This window comes from Lagopus muta, chromosome 21 (genome assembly GCF_023343835.1).
Source record: "Lagopus muta isolate bLagMut1 chromosome 21, bLagMut1 primary, whole genome shotgun sequence".
NCBI classification, from domain to species: Eukaryota; Metazoa; Chordata; class Aves; order Galliformes; family Phasianidae; genus Lagopus; species Lagopus muta.
In genome coordinates this window covers 3,034,816-3,056,451 of record NC_064453.1, presented here as the reverse complement: position 1 = coordinate 3,056,451, position 21,636 = coordinate 3,034,816, and the positions used below count along the sequence as shown (strand labels likewise).

Here is a 21,636-nt window from a genome sequence, read left to right as displayed (position 1 = left end):
GACAGTGAATTAAAAATCAATTATACGTGCAGAAAAGTTTGTGTAGGGCAATCAATTTTGTCCTTTTAGTTTGCAGAAAGATTCCATTGTTTAACCAGCTGTGAAGAGGAATGAATTTTAAAAGCCTCCAGCAGATGAGATAGCCCGACTGGAGTGGGGGTAGGTGAAAAAATAATAATAATTTCAGCATTTCATGTTCAGCAAAGACTGCCTTCGGGGATAAATCTATAAATCCCATCGGTGACCTTGGCTTCCAAATGGGCCATTTCACTGCTTTCCTTAATCTTGATCTTTCCACAGCTGCCACATAAGTTAGCCTTTTCTTAACAATACCATGATGGTTTTTTTGTTAGCTTGAGCTGCCATATGTTTCTGGATTCGTCGTCTTTCTGCCTTGGTGCGGAATATTTTTATCTATTAAGTGCTTACCATGCTGCTGATCCCCCAAAATAACACAGCAAATATTTACTCTGGCCACTTGCCACAGCTTAGAAAGCTGTTTGAGTGCAGGGACGGGAAGCCACGCTCTGAGCTCTGCTGTAAGCTCAGTACCTGGTAGTTGCTCGCAGAAGTTGGTATTGTGCTTTGTTTCCTACAGGAAGGTCTGTAATAGGCAGAAGGCGTGCATGCAGCTCACTGTTGCCACAGGGAAAGAATCTGCTGCTTGGAAGATTAATAAATACGACGGCGGTTGATTGTTGAAACCATGTTTTTCATCTCATTTTCAAGGGCGTCTTAAAAATGGAGATGGCTTACACCGCCCGGCGTCCTCCATCATCCTTCCGTGTTCATTTAAAAACGAGAACAAGGCACTGGGGGGACTTGAGAGATTGCATTTGTTCTCCCATAGGGCAGAGTGGTTATTTTATAGATGAAGAGGGCCCAAAAAGCTATCCTGGTAGTTTCTTAGCAACGGAGCTGGAGCAGTGCTCGGTGTCCGCACGCGTCAAGCAGGGTCGTGCAGAGGTGTGAGCCCGTGGCTGGGCTGGAACAAAGCATGCTGCCCAGTGCTGTGGGGCACGCAGTGCCTCTGGTGCTGCCTGCATGCTGTGGGGCTCAGCTTCTGCTTCTCCCCATCAGGGCGTGCTCTGGGCTGTCTGCATGCTCTGCACTCATATGCAGACTTCTGCCTGCTGAGAGATCCAGAATCTGCTTCCAATAGAATGTCATCTTACATCCCCTTCTTCTCTAGGGGGAAACTGAGGCACAGCATCGGCAGCAAGAGCTTCGGGAGGGGGCAGGGAGCCCTTCTGCAGGGCTGTAGGGTTGGAGCTTTCACCAGAGCAAGCAGAACCATGGGAGCGATTGCAGGAGCTCATGTAATCAGAGTAGAACCCCACTGCCCCTTTATCAGATGGTTTTTTGGCTTAATTTCTAGAAGATGCCGCATAGCAAACCTGTCTTGCTTACATCTCGCTGACCTGTTTGTTCTCTGCTTTGTACATACACTTAATTCCCAAATTCTGGAATTTATAGTTTTGTAACGACGACCTGGAGTTGTTAACAGCATGGTTAACTTTTAGGTTTGGTAATTTTAACAGGATACGTTTCAATTTGCTTCCCCTTCTGAATGCTAATTTAAGACGTGGCCTTGGGCTGCTGTCCGGCTCATCTCCTTGCTGTGCATTTACCCAGCATCTAGGATGGCGTGAGGGTTTTTGTGGCTTCAAAAAGAATTTATTAACTTAAATATATTGTTTAGCTCTCCGTTTTTTTTCGTTCAGCTCTAAGGAGTGTGAATTAAATTCAGTTCAGCTTTTTAACACTTTGAGGTGGGTTATGGAGGTCTGCTGGCTCACAGGGGGTGGTGACAGTCTGCAGTCCTGCTGCTGATCTCAGTGGCTTTCAGTGGCCCTGTCATGTCAGTGAGTTGGTAGAGTTAAGGTGTTAGATGTGAATCTAAGGGATCCTTACCTCGTTAATACCTAACTGCACTTTCCATGGATACGTATTGCTACATTAAGTGCTTTGAGTTTTTCCATGACAGATGTGATGGACACATCCAGCGTCTCTGCACACCTTGCCTTTGGCAGAGCTGTGTCACTGGGTGCCTGGAGCTCAGGGCTTGCAGGCAGCTGCAGATCTCTGCTTTGAGAGAGCTGTGGGAAGCAGCAATTTGCTGCTCCAAGAATTTGCTTTGAAAATGCACCAAGAAACTCCAAAACCTAAGGAGCAACGCTGTCACCAACATAGCAAGATGACTTCTTTGCTGTTTTTGGTGTTTTTTTTTTCCCTCTTGAAACCTTGGCACGCTTGACTTTCCCTGTGAAAAGCTCTCTGGTGCGGTTTGTGTCTGATGCAGCACCTTTTGCTGTTAAGGATGCAGAGGTTTTCATATTTTGCCTTTGTTCTCCAAAGCAAAAAGCACTACAGCTTGGCAGAAGGGTGGGCTGTGCCCTTGTATTTGTCTTATGTGAGTGCAGAATTGGGAAAATGTGTGGTTGCTCTGAATTTAGGAGAGGGGAGGAGATGGATGCAGGCACCTGCTGTGTGCTGCCGCGGGCTCCCACCACGTTCCTAATGGATTTTAATTGTGAAAGGGGCAACTTGTTAGAGCTGATTGTGCAGTTGGTGGAAGGCGTTAGCTCACAACAAAATAGGAGACGTAAGTGCTGGCTTAGTCACTTGCAGAGAAAGCTCCTTCCAAAGTGGCACTGGAGGAGCAGCAGAAGCACTGCGCTCTGTGTGGGGGACTCAGTGTCCCTGGGAGCTGTGAGGTGCCCAAGGCTCCCACTGCAGCACAGAAACCAAGCCATGTGGTTGTGACTTGTGGACTTGAGCATAGGTGAGGTGATTTTTGAAGCACGCTGCTCTTGCTGAAGTTCTGATTTGGATGTCAGAAAAGACTTGATTTTTAACAGCTCTTTTCATTTTTCTAGTAGCTATCCAAAAAAACCCCGGCTGCAAAACTGGAGTAACTCCTCTTATGTCGCTGGAATTGCTACGATCCTGCCTGGCAGCTCAGCTCAGACGTATTTAGTAGGGACCAGTGGCTGTTGCAGCAGAAAATGACAAAATTCCTCATCAAATTGCTATAGTGACATGGTTCTTATTTAAGGAGCTGTGATTACTGTCACAACATGGATGCTCTGTGTGCTTTAGCGCTCAGGACTTATCTTTCCCACACAAGCATAAGCAGTGTGAATGCCAAGATACACCTCATTTGCAAGTTCAGTTTGCATGATAAATTTTATTTTTCTAATCTTCTCTATCAACAGCACTGATTTTTATTTTTTTTAAGTCTTTCAGATGACATAAAAACGCATTTTAATGAAGCAAATTAGATAGCTTTGTCTCCTTTTGCACATAAGCGGGGTGGCCATATTCAATTAGGCTGAAAAATGATCATTTGTTCTATTACAGGCTGTAACAGAGCGCGAGAGAAAACTGTGATCCATCACCAGTTGCTCAGCTTTCTGTTACTTAAATCACTTGCCATTCTGTCAGCAGCTCTGAACCCTCTATGGGAGCCATTATTTTATTTAAGTTTGTGGAGGTGTCACTTGTTTGATAATAGGCTGCTTCTGTAGCAGGCGCGTCGAGACTAAATATTAATCATTTTCTGCATCCATCCAAGATTCCTAATTAGTTAGAAGGGTAACAGCGCCAGTAAAGCTAATGATTATACTGCCATAAAGAGAATGTGACAGCAAATAAGGAGCTGATCCAGCGGGATGCTGAGCGCCTGCCAGTGCTGGGGGAGCTGCATAGGTTGGAGAGTGGAAATGCCCCCTTGGAAGAATGCTGTCTCCCATTTCATAGCAGCCAAATACCTTTTAAATGTTTGTATCATCAGCAGAGAGGAGCCTGACCAGGCAGTCCCTGGGCAGCTGGTAAATAAACTGCGCTCCTGCAGCGGTTTGGTGCGGTTGGCTCTGCTCTTCCTTCCTCCTCTACGCGCTGCGTAAAGGCCACGTTTTGCTGGTGAGGGTGCAATCAGAAGCTGCCACTCCGTGCTCCTTTTTCAGCCTCGCTTTTGTACTTTCATGAGCTGTGGTTTTGAAGACATTGCGGTGAGGACTCAGTGTGCATCACGCCTGGGTTTGTGGTTTTGCTTCAGCTTGTACTGGCCCCTTGTTATCTCACTCGCTCCCCCATCCACTTGTCTGCGAGCCACCATCTGTTTCTTCTTCTTTTGTTCCTTTCCTTACTCTTTCCCCTCAGCCCCTGTTCATGGTATCCTCTCAGGTTTATATGGCTTTTAGGCCACGTGGAGGGATTGACCAGACGGGTGCTTATGTGTTTTGAAGAGCCAAATAAGCATCACGTCACATTGCCCCCACCCAGACTGCAGAAAAGTCAAACCCTGAAATCAAGCCCTGCATTTGTTACGGACAGCAGAAAGAAAAGGGGGCACCTCCTTTTTATTGGGGTGCAGACTGTTCAAAGGACTCGATCTGTTTGGGAGGCCACTGTCCAGATTTACTCTGGGGAAGTAATTTCAGCATCTCAGCACTGCTTCTCCACCCCCACCCCCCTTCATGGTTCCTTTGACACCTTTCCCTTTGTTATATGTGTGTTCCTGGTCCTTTGTTTCCATTTCTTTTTTTTTTTTCTTTCCTCTTTTATTCATGGATTATTTTTTCGTGTTTGGCACCATGTTGTCTCCCCCCTCCCCCCCCTTCTAGATGTTTTTATTCAGAGGCCCTTACACAAAAGAAAAGGGAACTTATGAATCATCTGCAGCTTTTTTAAGCTACTCTTACACGTTAGCGCCAAGATCACCGTGTGAGCCAACGTCTTCCTCAGTAATTGGATGGCTGTGTAGCAGAAGTGCATCAGTCACTCACTGTGATCTTACATACCTGGGACAAAGATGGAATGGATAATTGAACAGTGCAGGTTGCAGTGCGGGTTCTTGTGTCACAGGAGCTTGCAAGGAACTCAATTCCCAGTGCAAAGGGTTTGTAGTTCTAAAGGGAGGAAGAGAATCAGTCTTGATAATTCAGCTACCAGCGTGTAAGCTTTGACAGGAGCATCTTCATGCAGATTGTGGTGCCCAGGCTGCCTGCTGACTGCACCCACACCAGCAGGAGCTGCAAGCTGTGCTGTCTGGTTGGCTGATGGATCTGAGGGCTTGCTGACTTGCTAAATCTGCTGCTTTTCCATGGGGACAGTGCTGTGTCCCTAGGCTCCCCAGAGACTGCTCTTTCTAATCATTTGACTAGCAGAATTTTCATATAATAGAGGTTTCAGGGATGGTTGAAGAACACGGGTTCAAAAATGAGTGATAATCTTGGACTTTGACACATCAAAGTGACTGAAGAGCTGTATGAAATTTGGGTTGTTCTGAATATGCCCATTCTGGTTGCAGGTTTTGTGATAGCGTACCGTCCGAAGTGGGCATGGAAATGACTGAATTTTCACTTCTCAAAACACAAACTTCCCAAATTCTTGAAACGTCAATCCCATTTTTGTTGTGAGCAGTGCAGTGGGATGCAGGACTGCTGTTCAAGATGGAGTTTGTTTTCTGCTCAATACAGGAAATGCTCTCGCCATATCTCCTAGCTTGGAATTGGACTTTTGTCGTGGCTGGTATTTCTTACAGCCAGCTGTGCTGCCTCAGGTAGCTCTGCAGTGAGCAGCAGCTGTATCCTGAGACGTCTGGGAGGTTGGCAGGGGTCTGTCTTGGTGCTTGGACTCAGATGTGGGCGCCGTAACAGTGAGCAGCCCCGCTGTTTAATTATTGACTTGGTCCAGTCGTCTGCAGGAATATTTGCCTCTCTATATGGGTAATTTCCTTGGGGATTCTTGCCACCATTTTGTCTCATTATTCATGGATCTGTTTGTTGCTCTAAAGCATGGGAGCTCTTGAAATGGTTTTGTTCATTTCCTCCTGTCATTTGCGGAAAGTCGCTGTTTGACAGCAGAAATGCAGCCTCCAGAATAATTGACAATAACACTCGAAATCCCAGAGGAGCAATATTTCCACAAGAGGGAACTTCCACTAGAAACAGCGTGATGGGATCTTGACAGGATCATACAGCACATTGCAGGTAGTCTGAGCGCAGCTTTTTGTGCACGGCATCACTGACTGTGCAGGAGGACAGCAATGCCACTGTGAAAGAGGGAAGGCAATGGAAATACTTGGATGTTTAAGTTAAGCTTACTTTGTGTTAAGCCCCAGGTTGGCTGTTGGCTTTGTGGCCTGGTGCCCACCCATGCTAGTGCCTGGAGTTGGTGTTGGAGATTTAATGGAGATCTGCTTTATGTGAGCAGACAGAGGTGTTTCCTCCAGTTTTCCGTGTGATCGAGATTTGGAGAAGGGGAGGAAGAAGGCTGATGCTCCAAAGTGATGCAGGAGGAGCGCAGCCGGGTTTTGGCTCACGTTGCACATGCTGTTAGATGTGTTGTTTGGATCTCTGCTGCTGGATTCTGTCTTTCAACCTGTTTCATCCTGCTCAAAACAAATTATCATTGGGACTGTTATTATTATATTTTTATATTTGTTAAGAAAGTGCATTTTCACCATTTCTGGGTTAGTCTTTAAGTTCTGCATTAGTTTTTAAGAAACAAATAACCAACCCTTTTTTATAGAAGCTTGCTGGTTAAGTGCTGACTTTCTGCTACTTATCTATATGGAGAGATCCTCTCAGATGCCCAGTGGGAAAGGAGGCATGTCCTTGGGAAGCAGCACTGTCCCACTCTTTTTTAACTCTGTTTATTTATGTGATGTACAAGAAGGCTTTGTTGTGTGGCAACTTTGTAACAGCAGCTTAAAATAATCAGAGGGGACTCAGTGTGCAGGAAATGGTAATCTGAGGTATAATCAGAAGCTTGCTGTTGTCTTCTGGCAGCAGCAAATGGTTTTGTTTGCCTGGGTCACAAAAAAATACGGGACATTCTCTTGAATTCTGAAAACGCCACTTTAGCAATATGTATACATGTATGAAAACACACTCAAATCTTTTCGGCTGCGTTTGCAGCGGTGAGAAAACATTGGTGTTTGGGACCAGGAATGTCAGGAGCCGTGTCACAGCCGGCCCTTTCTGTGCCAATCCCAAGTTTGGGGGTTTTTCAAGGTTTCTGCCCCTGGGGAGGACGGGGCTGTGGCTCCGGGTGAGCCAGGGATGTGAGGTCGAGATTGCTTCCTGAGGATGAGGGCAGAGCCAGCGGCTGGAGAAGCTCTGTGGCCTGCAGGAGGTGGGCCCTGCTGTCTGGCATGGCTCCTTACTGACGTGGGCAAGCTGCCGTGCCCAGTTTTGTGCTGTGGGAGTGATTACACTCAGCAGCATGAGGGAATGCCTGCACGCGTTACACGTCGCTTCTGCTCTGCAGGGCTGGGCTTGAGCTGGCGGCCCTCAGCCTGTGCTCTGGGTGTGGGGGGTGCGAGGGGAGCAAGTCAGGCTGTTTGTTAGGCAGCTTTCCTGGAACCCGGGAAAGCAAAGTCAGGTTTTTCTGTTTCTGCTGCCGCGTTCGTACCCCACGTCAGCGTGACGTGCGCTGCAGGCCGCCCTCAGGTTGGCTTTCTCGGCGCGCTGCAGACTCGATCTCATTTACCAGATCACGCTGTGTGAGCGCGGCCTCCCTGCAGCTCCCCAGCAATTAGCGAGCAGGCGGGAGCCGCGTGTTCCTCACAGCAGCCCTTTGACTCCCATTGCGTGGCAGCACTGTGGCAGCTCTGGCCCTGCCATGCCACACAGCTGTGTGCGGTGCGGCCACGGCCTGGCAGCCCCTGGTGTTGGGGTGTGCGATGAGACTGCCAGCGCTGGCTGTCAGCGGGACCACAGGGAGAGCAAGAGTGAATGCTCGTTGTTTACGTGTAACTGACCTCTTTTTTACAGTTTGTTTTCTTTCTCATCTCCTCACAGAAACAGGTACAATACTTGCAAGAGAAGAAAAGCCTTGCCGGCAGCTTGGGGGGAATTGTAGATCTGCACTGTAGCAATAGCTGTCACAGTGTGGCTGGTAAAACAGCAAGGGATGGCGGTGGGGTCAGCAGCACCCTGACAACCCGGATCTCACAAGGAATGGTTGAATCCTGCCCAGCTCAGGGAAAGCTTCAGTCACCTCCCAGAGTGTGCTGCCTTTGTTATAGGGTTTGGCATTGGTCCTTGATGTGAAGCAGAGAGGGGAAAAGGACAAGCTGGGCAAAACTGGTGTTTGGGCTGCAGTTCACACCCTGCTCAGTTTTGTTTCTCTCACCCCTTAAAACATCACTTTGAGAAAATAAGGAGGAGCAAATCTGGGGGACTTTCAGGTGAGCAGCGAAGCTGTGCTGTGCTGCCTGCAGGATGGACTTATCTGCAGGCCCAGCGTGGGGGGGCTGGCACCTCCAGGGCAGCAATTCCACATCTCTGTAAGGAGGAGAGACGGGATGATGAATCCTCTCTGACCTCCAGAATGGCTGCACAAATACTTTATTGAGAATTCTAAGTAAATGTGTTTGTAACTAGTAATCCTGCTCCGCATGCAGTCTCATTTAGCCAACTGTGTATGCAAATGTGCTATTAATGTGTTTGCATCCAGTATAAATATACAAATCTAATCTGTTTATATATGTAATTTACACACAGCTGTGCTCACGCTCACTTAATACCAATATTTTCAGCAAGCGAGAGGTATCATGGGAGACCTATTGTTCAAAACAAAAGCTACCAGAGCAGCACCATGGCAGGGGGATCATTATCATCTCAGGATCTTTTGGCAGTCCCTTGAGGGGCTCTGCTTAATGACTTTCTGTCTGTGTATGGCGGGGATGAGTGGAACGGGCTCTGGTGGCTGCTGGGTGCCTCTGCACCTTCATGGTGCCCCTGTGCTGAGTGCCTCACGTTCAGGTGGGTCCAAGTGGGAGGCCAGCTAATTGCTTAGCGCCTTAAAGCCTTTCCACTGATGTATTTCTTGCATGTTACTGCTTATAAAGGACTGGGGGTTCTTCTGGCCTAGGGGGTGTCTGATGGCCAGCAATGCACGCTCAGAGGTGACATGAAAACCCAGTGAGAACATTAGTGCCTCTGTAGGTTGCTACTGATGAGCACCATCAGTGTGTTGAGTTTTCTGTAAAATCAAGTAAATTGACTTAGTAAAAAAGAGCTTTTATTTTCAAAAAATTATAAAACTTAAAGGACACTTTTTTTTTTTCAAGACAATATAATTGTTGTAATAAATTGACAAGAAAAATAAGCGGGCCACTATGTAATAGGAGTGAATTTGGTTTTAGTATGTAGTACGAACTAAAGCCACAATCTGCTCAGTGAATAAAATAATCAGGATGCCAAGGATGTTACAAAAACCAGTATGCACACATGCTTTTATATAGCTTTTATATAGCTGTCCTCTTCTGCTGCTGTACAAGGTGCTCACCTGCACGTGGCCCATGGGATGGAGCAGTCTCACCCCAGCATGAGAGCCCCTGGGTGCTGTAGGCTGAAGGCAGATCTTCCCCCAGAGATGTGAGCTGCCTCTGCTGGCCGGTGTGAGATGTGTGCACGTCCCTGAGGCGGTGCCACAGCCAGGGGAACTGCGGAGGCGCTTGGGGAAGTCTCGTGGAGTCTTTGCATTGAACAAGTTTGCCAGCTGGGTGATTTCTGCAGGCTTGCTGTGAACTGATGTAATCAACAGCAGCACGAGTATCTAATGCTAAGGGTAAAATTGCTGGCTACTTCAAAATTAAATTTAAAAAAAACATTAAGCAGAGTTACGGTAGTGACAGGAAACAATAAAACAAAGGAAGTTCAGATGAGGTTGAAGCATATCCTGTTCTCCCAGCAGCGGGGCGCATTAAAGGAACACAGCAGGCCTGAATATAGGTTTTCCTTGACAGTCCTTTCCCAGTGGGCTGATTTCACAGGGTTTGAGGTGAGCTTTGCGGGGTCACAGTCCTCATTCTGTGCTCTGTCATAACCCAGAATATCCCATGACCTCAGGATACCGATCCTCCCCCAGTGCCAGGCTGCTTGCCCACTGCTCCTGCCTGCTCCTGAGTGCACAGAGCTCCTCGGAGGGGAGAGCACCACTGACATGAGCATCACTTTCTGCTGTAGCCAAGTTAATGCGGTGAGGAAAAAAAATGAGTAATGCAAGTTATTTTGTAAGAGAGCTGGCATCTTCAGGCTGAACTGCCTTCCTTGTCTCGTGGATCTTACGGAAGCTAGGGGGTACTTCTGTTCCTAGAGGACAGCGTGTATCATTTAACCTTATCAGCAAATGTCTTTATTTGTGCTGCACACACATAAGCGAAATATAATGTTAAAACCCAGCCAAGCTTTTAATAAAATGTACTCTGCGTGCTGAAATGCAGCCAGCGTGCGATGTCTGCATGCTAAGAATTGTTTGGGGCCATCTATAAACGTGCTGCACGTTTTGAGTTTTGCGGATGAGACCAAATCTCATTTTCTTTTCAGAACTGCCATAATTTCTCATCCTGGGAAATTTAGGAAATAAAGATGCTTTTTACACATTTAGTGTTTATTTGCTGTTAACTATTAAAGCCCTGTAAATCTTCTCACTGCGTTTGCCGTAAAACTTAATAAGGTGCATTAAATGTGGGAGATGGTGACAACTTCAGCTGCTGTCTGCCTTGCAAATCTTAGGCCCTTCAGAGCGTGCTCTGCACCTATTGCTTCCGCGGTCATAAAACAACAGTGCTGCTTTCCATTCTAGCTTCTCTTTCTATAAATTCGTAATTTAAGGAAAGGTTTGGGAGAAGAACTTGTTGTTCTTGGATGTGGTCTAAAGATGGGATTTTTTTATTTTTTATTTTTTTTTGAAAAAATGAAAGAAATCCGTATTTGTTGGATTAAGGAGGAACAGCACAAGCTCTGTTTGTGTGTTTGCAAATGTGTGGCATTACAACATGCTTTTCATTAATTAACCAGGTGGGAGTCGTGGGAAGGGAATGAAATAACACATGGAGCCTCTTAGGGAGAATTTATTTGATCTAAACCCAACTGAAGCATTACCTCGGAAGAGGCATAAGTAGCACTTACAAATTCACTGTTTTATCTCCTGTCCTTCCCATCTGAAGCCCGTGAGGTTTCTGCTTGAAGTTCTTAAATTGATTAAGCGGGTTATTTTGCACTAGGAGTTGTTCTCGTGTGCTTCTGGACTTCAGATTTCTGCAGCAAACAAGAAAAGCAAAGCGGGAGCCCCGGTTCCCAGCTAAACCCGGGGTGCTGCATTTCAGCACGCAGCAGCACATTTTTCCTGCCAGGCTGTAATCTCTTGATAATGGAAACCCTGACGCATAACCTTAACTGCAGCTTTGCAGTGGCATTATCATCACATTGATAAACATGCCATCTGAGCTCTGTTAGGCAGAACATAATGGCTTTGTGTATCTTGTCATGATATTTGTTTCTTGGGATAAAATATGGGACCTGCACGGAGCACATATGCAAACATTAGCATACTTGTTCCTTGTTCTTCCCCGGTTATTTATAGCTCCCTGTTTACACATTGGAGCAGCATACTGTAGAATCTAATAAATTTTACTGGGGCCACCGAAATTATAAAATGGCAGGAGGAGAGCTTGTGTTCTGGCTGGTCAATAGCCATGGTAACCACTCCATAAACATCTCTGTGGGCTGTCAGTATTGACTGGCCCAGCGAGCCATGGGATTTCCTAATGCTGCTTCACAACAATAATTATCCACAGCATTTTTGTCAGCTGCGTTACGGATGGCCTTCGGCCACAGCACAAACAGTAAAGCTGACAGCGTTCTGTCATAAGCAATGTTGTCAAGTAACGCTGAAGTGGTCGCGTTGAAATGCTTCTCTTCATTTCTCAAAGTACACAATTTGGATTTTCATACAGTTGGGCTTTAGAGCCCCTTCTGTTTGACCAGAGCTTCCCCTCCTGTGCAGCTGTAAGGCTCATGGTTCTACAGGGCAGTGCTGGTGTTGCCAGGTGCCTTCTGCCAGCGCACGAGATGCAGATGTGCCATTTGTTGCACATCACTTGTGCAGGGAGGAGAAAATCTCAGCTGCCAGGCAGCCTGTTTGATGGCACACGGGAGAGCCACAGGTCACTGATGTGGTAACGATTTGTTTCTTCAATATTTAAAAGCACTTTGGAGCACGCTCTGTTGTGCCTGACCTGGAGAAAAGCAGTTCCTGCTGCGGGCGGAGGGAGAACTGAACACCGTGCCTGAGTTAATGGAGGACTGGAGCAGGAAGGAGAACTTGGAGAATACAATAAACTCCTTCTTAAAAAGGCAGTAACAATAGCCAGGCCTTGCTAAGTTGTAGATTTTCTATTGAAGTTGATGGAGCTGCTGCTTGTGCGTGGTTGTTAAGATGTGGTGAGCCACAGACAGGGATCCCATTGCTGTTTTGGCATGTGGGAAAGGCAGGAGGGGGCTCCTTAGCTTTCCCTGGAGCTGCTGCCATCTTTCCTGGCCAGGAAGCACGAAGCAGAAGAGGTACAGCCATGGAGTGACCTTCCCCTCAGTGCCCTGGAAGCTCCAGGCCTTTCACTTGCTAAATGCCCAGAGTACGGAACGGAGCGCTGCCTGCTGCACGGTGCTCATACGTTGCTCTGCGGCTCTCTGCCTGTGCTGGGCTGCTGCCTTACTGCCAGTCTTTGCTCCTGCAGCCTTCGTGCACATCCAGCTGGTGGCTGTGAGCTGGCAGGGCTGGAAGCTCCCAGCACACACGTGCCCCAGGCGTGTTCCTGGCTCACCCTGCAGCCCTACTGGTTTGGAGGGTCAGGGTTAGGTGAGGACAGAGCCCTGTAGGAGCAGATCGGCAGAATGATAAGGGGTGAGGTGGCAGTGCTGGGAGCTCAGGAGGGCCCTGATCGCTCGTGTTGCCCTCACGCACCGCGGCACTTGCCTGTGTGCACAGAGATGTGGTGCAACGTGCACTAAACCGACCTGAGAGCCGCGTTTCTGCTTCGGGCATTACCAGTTCCCTGGCACGTTGGGGCCGGGCCGCTTACCGGCATCCCTTTGTAGGCAGAAGTTGGTACGTGCCAGCGTGTGCATTGCTGTTAGGGCAAGGGCACGCCGAGCTCCGGCCCTTCAGGACAGGGACACGCGGTGCTGCGTTTTAATCTCGCGGTTGCGCTCCGGCGTGGCCAGATGTGGATCGTCAGGGTCCCTTCCACCCCCGGCCCTTCTGCCATGCCGCACACCGTCGGGGCGCGGCCAGCCGACCCCGGCTCGGCTCGGGGCTCCTCGGGCGGAGGCGGCGCAGCCCCGGTCCGAGCACGGCCGTCGCTTCCCAGCTCCGCGGGGCCGGGGGGGCCGGGCCGATCCAGGCCGCCTTTTGCGGCGCACCCGCCCAGCCCCGCCGCGATCACATGCTGGGCGCCCGCGGCCGCCTCCCGCCCGGCCCGGCCCTCCGCTCCGCCGCCGCCCGCCATCGCCGCGCTCCCCCTCCCCGCGCCGCCGGATCCCCCTCCTCCCCCTCCTCCTCCTCCTCCGGCCCCGGGGCTGCGCTCGGGGGGCTCCTCGGGAGCCGCGGGTTGTGCCGGTGGGGCTGCCGGCCGTCGCGCCGCGGGCTCGGATCACTTTTCTCCCCGGGAAATCGCCGCCGCGCATTCGCCGTTCGCCGCTTCTGCCGAGTTGGGAAGCGGCTCGGGGCCGCGCGGAGCTCCGCCGGGCTCGGCTCGGCTCGGCGCTGGCTGCGGCACCGACTGCGCTCAGAGCCGTCGGAGATCGGACGCCGAAGGGAATCCGATGTGATTTCGGCCGTGTCTGCGCGGAGCCGTCCCTCCCCGCCTGCGTACGTGTGCGCTTCTCTCGCTCTCGCTCTCTCTCGCCCGGTGCCCGGGCTGCCGTGCCGCTCCGGGAGCGCTCTGCCTTCCCCTGCTGACGTACCCTTTTTGTTATCTTTTATCGCAGAAACGGTTCATTAAGGGGCTGAGGCAGTACGGCAAGAACTTCTTCAGGATCCGAAAGGAGTTGCTTCCGAATAAGGAGACCGTGAGTACACCCAGACTTTGTGTCATTCGCCTTTCTGCTGTTCGGTGCTCGCCCTTACAGAGCCGTTCCCTTCCCACCCCGATTGAATTCTGCTGGCCCTGAGGGAAGAGGAGCGCGCAGCTGTGGGAAGGTGGCGGTGATTTTTGGGGCTGTTTGTGGGGTTTCGGTGTGTGAAAGGCGTTACGTAAAGGAGTCGGTGCCGGACGGAGTCGTTCAGGCAGCGCGGAGTGTATTTCTGGAGAGCAAATCTAATTTTAAATTCTGACATTATGAGGGGATAATACGTTTATGTCGCCGAGTCGGGCTCAAATGGCAGCGGGTAATTAAAGCAAGCCTAAACCAAAACAGAATCTAATTGAATCTGGAAGAATGAGGTATGTGCTGCTGCTCCCCGACCTGCGCGCTCCGTGCTCGCGTTTAACTCTTCGTCTCCTGCAGCGTGCGGGCAGCGAATGTGGAACTTCAGCTGCAGAAACTGCTCTGTGCCTCCAACTTCACGCAGCTCCACGGCTGCCCGGCTCTGCTGCAAACCCCGGGGTGGGCAGGGAGCAGGGTGAGGTTTCTTTGGGGGCAGAGGGAGGCTTTGGGAAGCCTGGGGAATGCAGTTTGCTTCCCACGAGTGCTGCTCGCCCGGCGTCTCTAGAAGCTTCGGTTTCAGTGCTGCAGGTGTCATTTAGCTGCCAGGAGGGTCTGGGAGAGCAGTGCTCGCGTTTGTTCTGAATTCAGATAGCGGTGGGAAAAAAACCAGGGCAGAGCGACTGTATTTTAGCAGTGTCAGTGCATTTACGTTAGCGATGCCGTTTATTTAGAGCGCAATGGAGGTGAGGATGTTCAGACTGTGCTTTGTGTTTTTTGTTGTGGGGTTTTTTTTTGTGGAAGCTGGAGGTTCGGTAGGAAAGAGCATCCCCATGAAAATATTTGTAAGGCTGTGACAGACCATAGGATGTGTCGGTTCTCTCCTTGTGACGTGGTGCTGTGATATCACAGCCGTGCGTCAGTAAATGGTTAACGAGAGCGGTGAATCAGATGGAAGGGGAGGGGGCAGTGGTTCCTGGGGTGCCTGGGTCGGTCTCTGATTACACTGAGAGCGATAGGAAAACCTAATTGCCAAACAAGTGTGGGTAGACTCAGCTTTGGTATTTGATCAGGGTTGGGGCAGGAAGGCCTGGTTTGGGGAGGGGGACAGCCGAAATAGAATGCTTCTTAGCAGCGCACCTTCAGCCTCAGCCCTCCTTTCCTCTTTGCAGCAGTACTTAACCATGTATTTAGGACAGATCAATATGTACTTCAGAAGGTATTCTTGCTGATGGTAAAGTTACTGACGGTCCTGAGTGCTCTTTTAAAGTTTGAATGAGAACTGTGAAATACGGTTTTAAATATAACATGCCTTTTTGTGGTGGGGAAAAGGCGCCTGCAGGAGAAAAGGAAGACTGAAGCTGAGAGCTGGGGGCACGTGCCTGACCCTGCTTCTGCTGCGTGGTTTCTGCTGCTTGCACTTGGATATCAGGCCTAAGGCTCTGCAAAAGGTTTGCAAGCGGTGTGAAATGTGATCCAGGCTGTTATTGCTCAAGTGTTAGATTTTTGTTTCGTTAAGCCTCCATTTTTAGCACAGGGAAGACTAAATATTAACTCGGAGCAACTGGGCGCCGTGTGCTGGTGGCTCGGAGCAGGCTGCTGTAGCCCCTGGTGGTAACTGATCTACAAGTAACCTTTGACCAGCAGCAGATTGTTTAATCTCTGTTTCCTATTTTGGCCTCCAGGTCCCCTTCTGCGCTCTTTTAATTCCCACTTTATTTTTTTCCCCCCCCAAACAAAACTGGCAGCACTTTTTCTATCACAAGATGCCCAGAATAAAGGCAGCAGTAAATAATACCTGACTATTCAGCTTTGCTTTTCCTCGTTATGTGGAATATTGCAAATTACAAGGTTGTGGAATTAATTTCTCTGCACTTTTTTTCATCCCCAGAATAATTTCAGATACTTTGCTTGTCATTCTTCTGTTGCAGCACAAAGCAACCCCTTAGCAATTCCAGAAATGCTGCAAAGAAGGCCTTCTTTTCCTGCTTAGCCACCATATTAACATGAGGTAAATCCGTGAAGTCATTTATACGCTCACAACTCCTCAGTCCTGCAGAAGCTGCTTGAAAATGAGACAGGGACATTCTTGAAGTGACTTGCCCTAAATGGAAACCAGGTTATGGGTCAGCACAGCCTGCACGCTTCTCATTTGTTAGGCTCCACCTAACGAGTGCCTGCAGTCTGCAGGGAGGGCAGGCAGGGATTCTCCCTCTCTGGAAAACCCACTGAAAATAAAGTTTCCTTATTTTCATGCTTTTCCCCAGTGCCTTTCCTTTTAATGCTGGAAGAACTCCTCCTAAAGCCTCCTTAAGCCCGGCGCTCAGACTGTTGCATTAGCAGAAGACAGAAACACAAAATTACACAAAATTATACAGGAGCTAGGCCTGTCATGTATTAAAACAAGTCAATGTTACCATAAAGGAAGTCTGAGGATTAACGTGACGGTGTTCCTTTCATAATACCAGGAGGTACCCAGCAGCTGTGGTGAGCAATGAGAATTAGGCCACGCTGTACACGTCCTCACAAACAGCGATGTCCTATTTGAGTTACACCTGTGCTTTTTTTCTCTCTGCAGTCAACATGTTAAGAACCCTGTGTTTCTCACGTGTGTTTTAACTAACTTAACACGTTTTTCCAGTGTTTTTAAGCACAGTTAATTCTAAGTGAATAGCCAGCAAGAAAAGATCTTCATGAAAAAAAAACAACCCGCCAACTGTGTATTAAGGCAGTATTTTTGATGAGGTCTTCGCCAGCCCAGTTTATTTCAAAGCAGCTATGTGGAAGGGAGGTTCCCAGTGGGCATGGGGGTAAACAGCTGTAGCATTCTTTCTTTTCAAGCTTTTATGAGCAAGAGACACAGGAACTAAAGCAGCTCTTATCTGAGCGTGCCCCCTGCTGAAACAGGAGTGCTGAAGTTGATGAAGGAAAGCGGATGGCTTTGAGGCTGCGTCAGTGTTAAGTGGGGATGTAGTGGAGAAAAGGGGCTTAAATGCAGCATCTGAAACTTGCTGAGCTCTGACCTTGTGTCTCCATCCTTCCCCGTGTTCCCAGATGGTTTCCTCTGGTTGTGGCTCCAGCCATAGTTGAATGGCACTGCTGGGGACATAGCCTGCTCTCTTAGCAGCCCTCCTGATTCTTCCACATGGTATGCCAGGAACTTGTGGAGACGTCGTTGTGACGCGACCGGTCTTCATTAATAACTTCCATCTAGATTCCTGTGTTGTGAGATGCAAGCTAAACAGCTAGCAGCAAGGTTTCGTAACCATCCCAGTTGGCTTTGTGTATGCTTTTTCTTCCTGTTTTGGGCTAATTTCCTAAAACGTGTTGGTAGGGGATTCTCAAAGTGTTAACAGTTCTCTGCTCTGAATTCTTCAGGTGATTACAGTGAATTTGAGCATTTCAGAAGGACCAGCACCGATAGGCCTTTGCTAAGTGGGCTTACATGCCTGCAAGGTTGGGACTTGACTTTTTGTGTTCTTATAAATAGCTTAACTCCGTGCCAGTGACGTGCACAAGGTAAGCAGAAGCTGGGTGCAGTGGGAGGAGGAGGCTGAGTCACACTGTTGGCTCGCTCATGGTCAGGGCTGGCTCCTTGCTCCCGTCCCAGGCCTGTCCCCCAATGGGGGTTGGTGTCACAGGGTGCCTGAGCTGTTGGAGGCCACAGTCCCAGAAGAAAGGATCTGATTGTTCTCTCGTTTGAGTTCTGTAGTCCCCTTTAGAGCCGATGTATCCCTGACCAGCAGAGGTCAAACTCCTTAGCCCCTAGAAATGGAGAGGGGTGTATGTGTGTGTCCCTTCAAGCAGCTCTGTGTAAGTTTCAGGCTAGTAATGTGTGTCAGTAGGTGGCTGTCACAATTGCTGCAGTTGAATAGGGCTAAGGAAACACCGAACTTTTCATGGGAATGGGCCCAAGTACTTCTAACCTTTTTTTTTTTTCTAGCCTGTTTTTCAAACCAGGGATGGCACCTCCTTGAATGCCTAGATGTTCTCTGATGGCTCCTCCTGCACTCACTCATTGGTGATGATTTCTGGTATGGGGCTGTGCACATGGGTCTCCTTGTCTGCTTGTCTCTTCTGGGTAGGCTGAAGACCTGGGTGAGCCTGGTGGCAGATCTGAGAGGAGAACAGGGAGCCCTTGTGTGGACACACTGACTTGGGTCTCTGTTGAGCACATTGGCATCTTTGGGGTGTGTGAGTTTTGGTCATGTCCTTAGCAGGAGGCAGCAGCAGATCAGAAAGTTGCACCTCTGGCTGGGTGTTGGGCATTTAGCCTCGAGTGTCGGAGAAAATAGTGACTATCGACTGCTTTCCTTACATCAAAATACCTGCAGTGTGCTGTGTTCTGTATGTAAGGACTAAACACACATCGATTTATTCTTTAGGAGGAGCATTCCCTGTTGCAGTAGTAAAATCCCTCTGTCAAAATTAAATGCAATTGGGATTTATTTCTGAGACTAAATAAGCTGTCCTCTGTTAGTGTTAGGAGGCATCGTGAGCGCTGTGAGCTTTCAGCATAAACTTCTGTTTAATTTTAGATTGGGGTTTAGATAAACAGTTTTATTCTTGCCTCATTAATGCTTAATCTTGTGTTACATAATCCACAATATTGGCTTCCTGAGTGGCTCTTCAGTGCAGTGCATGCGTGTGGGGCTGGCGGGGTGCATGTGCTCCTGGCAGCACAGTGCCCTGCAAAGTGCTGGGGGCAAACACATGGCAGAGGTGCTTTTCTCCTTTGATAGTGGGATAATTAGGTGAAATCCCTGAGCACAAAGTGATCAGTTAGTCCTACACTGGCTTCTTAGTGTTTATTCTTCATGATATAACTTACCAGCAGCTGAATTTAGTGGTGTCTGTAGCATGGGCGTTATCACCGTTCTCCTTTCCCAGAGGAAATATTTCCTGTTTGATGGTACATTCCCCAAACGATGGGATGTTAATACACTGCCTGGTCCAGCCGTATTATTTTCTGACTTCTCCTTGCTGCAGAAGCATTCAGAAAGGGACGAGCTGTGTAAGCCTTTTCTGCTTGAAAGCTGAACCTTTTTCCTTAATAACTCGCTTTCGCCTCAGCACGGGCAGAGCTGAAATTTTCCATTAGAGTTTGAAGTGACTGCCAACATAAACAGCCACCGCTCCTTTTCATTCCTGCTCCGCTCACTGCTGCTGGTGCTTCCATGGCAGGGACGATACGGATAGAGGGTTTTGTTCTTGGTACAGCAGGGCCTGGGCTTGGCGTGTTACGAGACGATGGCCGATATCCTGCTGGGCCCCAGCCCCAAGCACAGGCCCAGGCCCTGGTTGCTCTCTTTTCCTGTGCAAGTAAAACCACTGGGTTGTTTGCATAGCTAATTCTTCTGTAGGGATCGGGCTTTCATTTTTGGTTGTCATTTTTGCAGCCAAGCTGATTGGGCCCATTTGGCTTTAAGGGAGTGCAGCACACACAGCCCAGCTCTCACTGCTCTCCGGGAGCAGAAGCAAGGCAGAGCGTTGCATGAGGTGCTGAGCTCAGACAGAGGTCTGCATGGATTTGAGTGGTAAGCTAAAAGCAGATCAGCCATAAATGGGGTTCAGTCTGTGTATTCACTGTGCCTTGGCTTGTTTTCTCGAGTTTAACTGTTAAATCTATTGCAAATGTCACCGTTTTATTGGATAATAAACCAGAAGGCTTTGAGAGGTCTTAAAGAGACATAAGCGTCGTGGTTTCCCTCTGGTGCTCACCGTGCCGTCTCCATCTGGAAAGCTGGCCCAGGTATTCCCTTGTTTCTCTCATTTCTTTTTTGGACACAACCTACTCTGCAGGTAAATATTCTTCTCTCCTTCAGGCCGTGCTGTGGAAGGGCAGCACCGCATTGCTGGCTGCATGATTGAGAGCTCAGCTTCCATCTTCTGAGCCCTGGTGCCCCTTCCCAAACCTTGGTGCCTCTCTCCATTTCAGAGCAAGGAAAGCCACGGATGGACGTTCCCCCCCCTGTGCTTTGTTCTTATTTATGTGAAGTCTCCCGAGATTTGCACTTCATTTTCCGTCCTGTGATTTGACTTCTGTGTTCTGAAGGTAAATTCACAGCACCACGAGGAGCCCGGCCGTGCTGTTGGTGCTGAGCCCCGTGTTGGTGAGGGGCAGAGCAGAGGTGTGCTCACCGTGCCAGTGGGGCTCTCAGGTTGCATTGAGCACGGATAATAAATCAGCTCTGTTTGCGCTGTGTTTTTTGTCTCCTGCTTTACAAGATTGAAACCCATTGTTTATTTTTCTCTGAAGGTTTGGAGGGAGGTGGAGGAGAAAGATTGTCGCAAGCAAAAGAAGGCCATTAGGCGATTGCATTGTGTTCTGTCAGAGAGCCAGCAAGGACAATTTCTGCTTTGTAGGGAAAAGTATGTGTTGGAAGACTTAAGCCAAGGTGATTTGGGAAATTGATACAGTATTGTCTCAGTCTTTCTCTCAATAACAGAGAGGGAACAGTGCTGCTTCCCTCCTCCTCATCCTTGTGCTGCCTTTCCCTTACCTCTTTTCATAACTCACCACTGCAGGGTGTTGTTATTATTTTCTTACTGTAAATTGTCCTTTTTGAGCATGAAAGTCTGGCCAAAATGTTTTTGTTCATCAGCAATTGCTTACCTTCAGTTCTGCGTTTATCTTTCCCTGTGAGAAAAGGCATTAGATGTTCTGTAGCTGTAGTCAGATCGGGTCAGACCCTCAGATGCTGATCCTGAGGGCCTATGAATCTCAGCCACAAAAAGTAGGTGTCTGTCTGAGAGCTCATACCCCTCGTTTTCGTGGCTGAGTCTTTCACTTTGGCAAGGTTCTTTTCCATGGACGCTGTGCACCAAACAACCTCTTGTTTGTTTCCCATCCAGTTAGAGACTGAAGGTATTAAAACTTCAGAAGGCAAAAATAGAAAAGTCGTATGAAGCAGCAGTGATGTTTGTGGAACATCCTGTCCTCGGGCAGCGTTAGAGTTATAACATTTGGGTGACTTCAGGAAGAAATTTGTCCATCGTATCCTGCCTGATGCCTGCTTCTTGAGCTGGCTTAATAGAGAAAGGGAGACGTTTATTCTATGGGAGACATACGTGGCTCAGTGGCTCTGTTTTATGGCAAGTTAAACTGTTTTTTGTGCATTAATATGGCATTCTGAGATGGTGTTGTCCCTTCCGGAGGAAAAAGAAGCAAAGGAGGCAGCACAATGTAGGCCTCAGGTTGGAAGAGCAGTGTGTGTTAATGGTTGCTTCGTGCCCCAGACAGCACTGTAGGAGCTGTGTGTGTCTGCAGGGCTCTCTTGGCATATCATCAGCCCCCAAATACATCATTCAGGCCTAAATATCCCATAGTATGCTGGTACAAGTGTACTGTGAGAGCGAGGCAATAATAACTTAAGCAAAAAAATAATTTAAGCAAAAAATGCACTCATTTTGTCAGTTTTGTTTCAAACCAGCTGTAAAAAAGAAGCAGTGCTTGATTTGCTCTTTTTTTCTTATTTCCCCTTGCCAGGGAATGCCCCTTGGAATCATGCAGATCATGGAACAAACTGAGCACGAGGAGTTAAGAATAGTGGCTTTTGTAGGTAGGGGCTGTGGCATAGGGAGAGTGGAAGTGATACCGAGCCTTGTAAGCCTGCAACATCAACACCTAACATCACAAGCTGAAGCCTGGTGTGTTTCCATTTCTACTTCATGTTCCTGAAAGTACTGAGCA

General features: G+C 48.5%; 1 protein-coding gene across 5 annotated transcripts in view; it reads left to right on the top strand.

The window, feature by feature from the left end:
• The window catches only part of RERE (arginine-glutamic acid dipeptide repeats), a 168,315-nt gene that overhangs the window by 116,366 nt on the left and 30,313 nt on the right, over positions 1-21,636 (top strand). For all 5 annotated transcript variants that reach the window (XM_048967868.1, XM_048967865.1, XM_048967866.1 and 2 more), the window contains one exon: positions 13,788-13,868. In XM_048967868.1, coding sequence (XP_048823825.1) covers positions 13,788-13,868 — 81 coding nt within the window. The remainder of the gene's footprint in view (positions 1-13,787; positions 13,869-21,636) is intronic.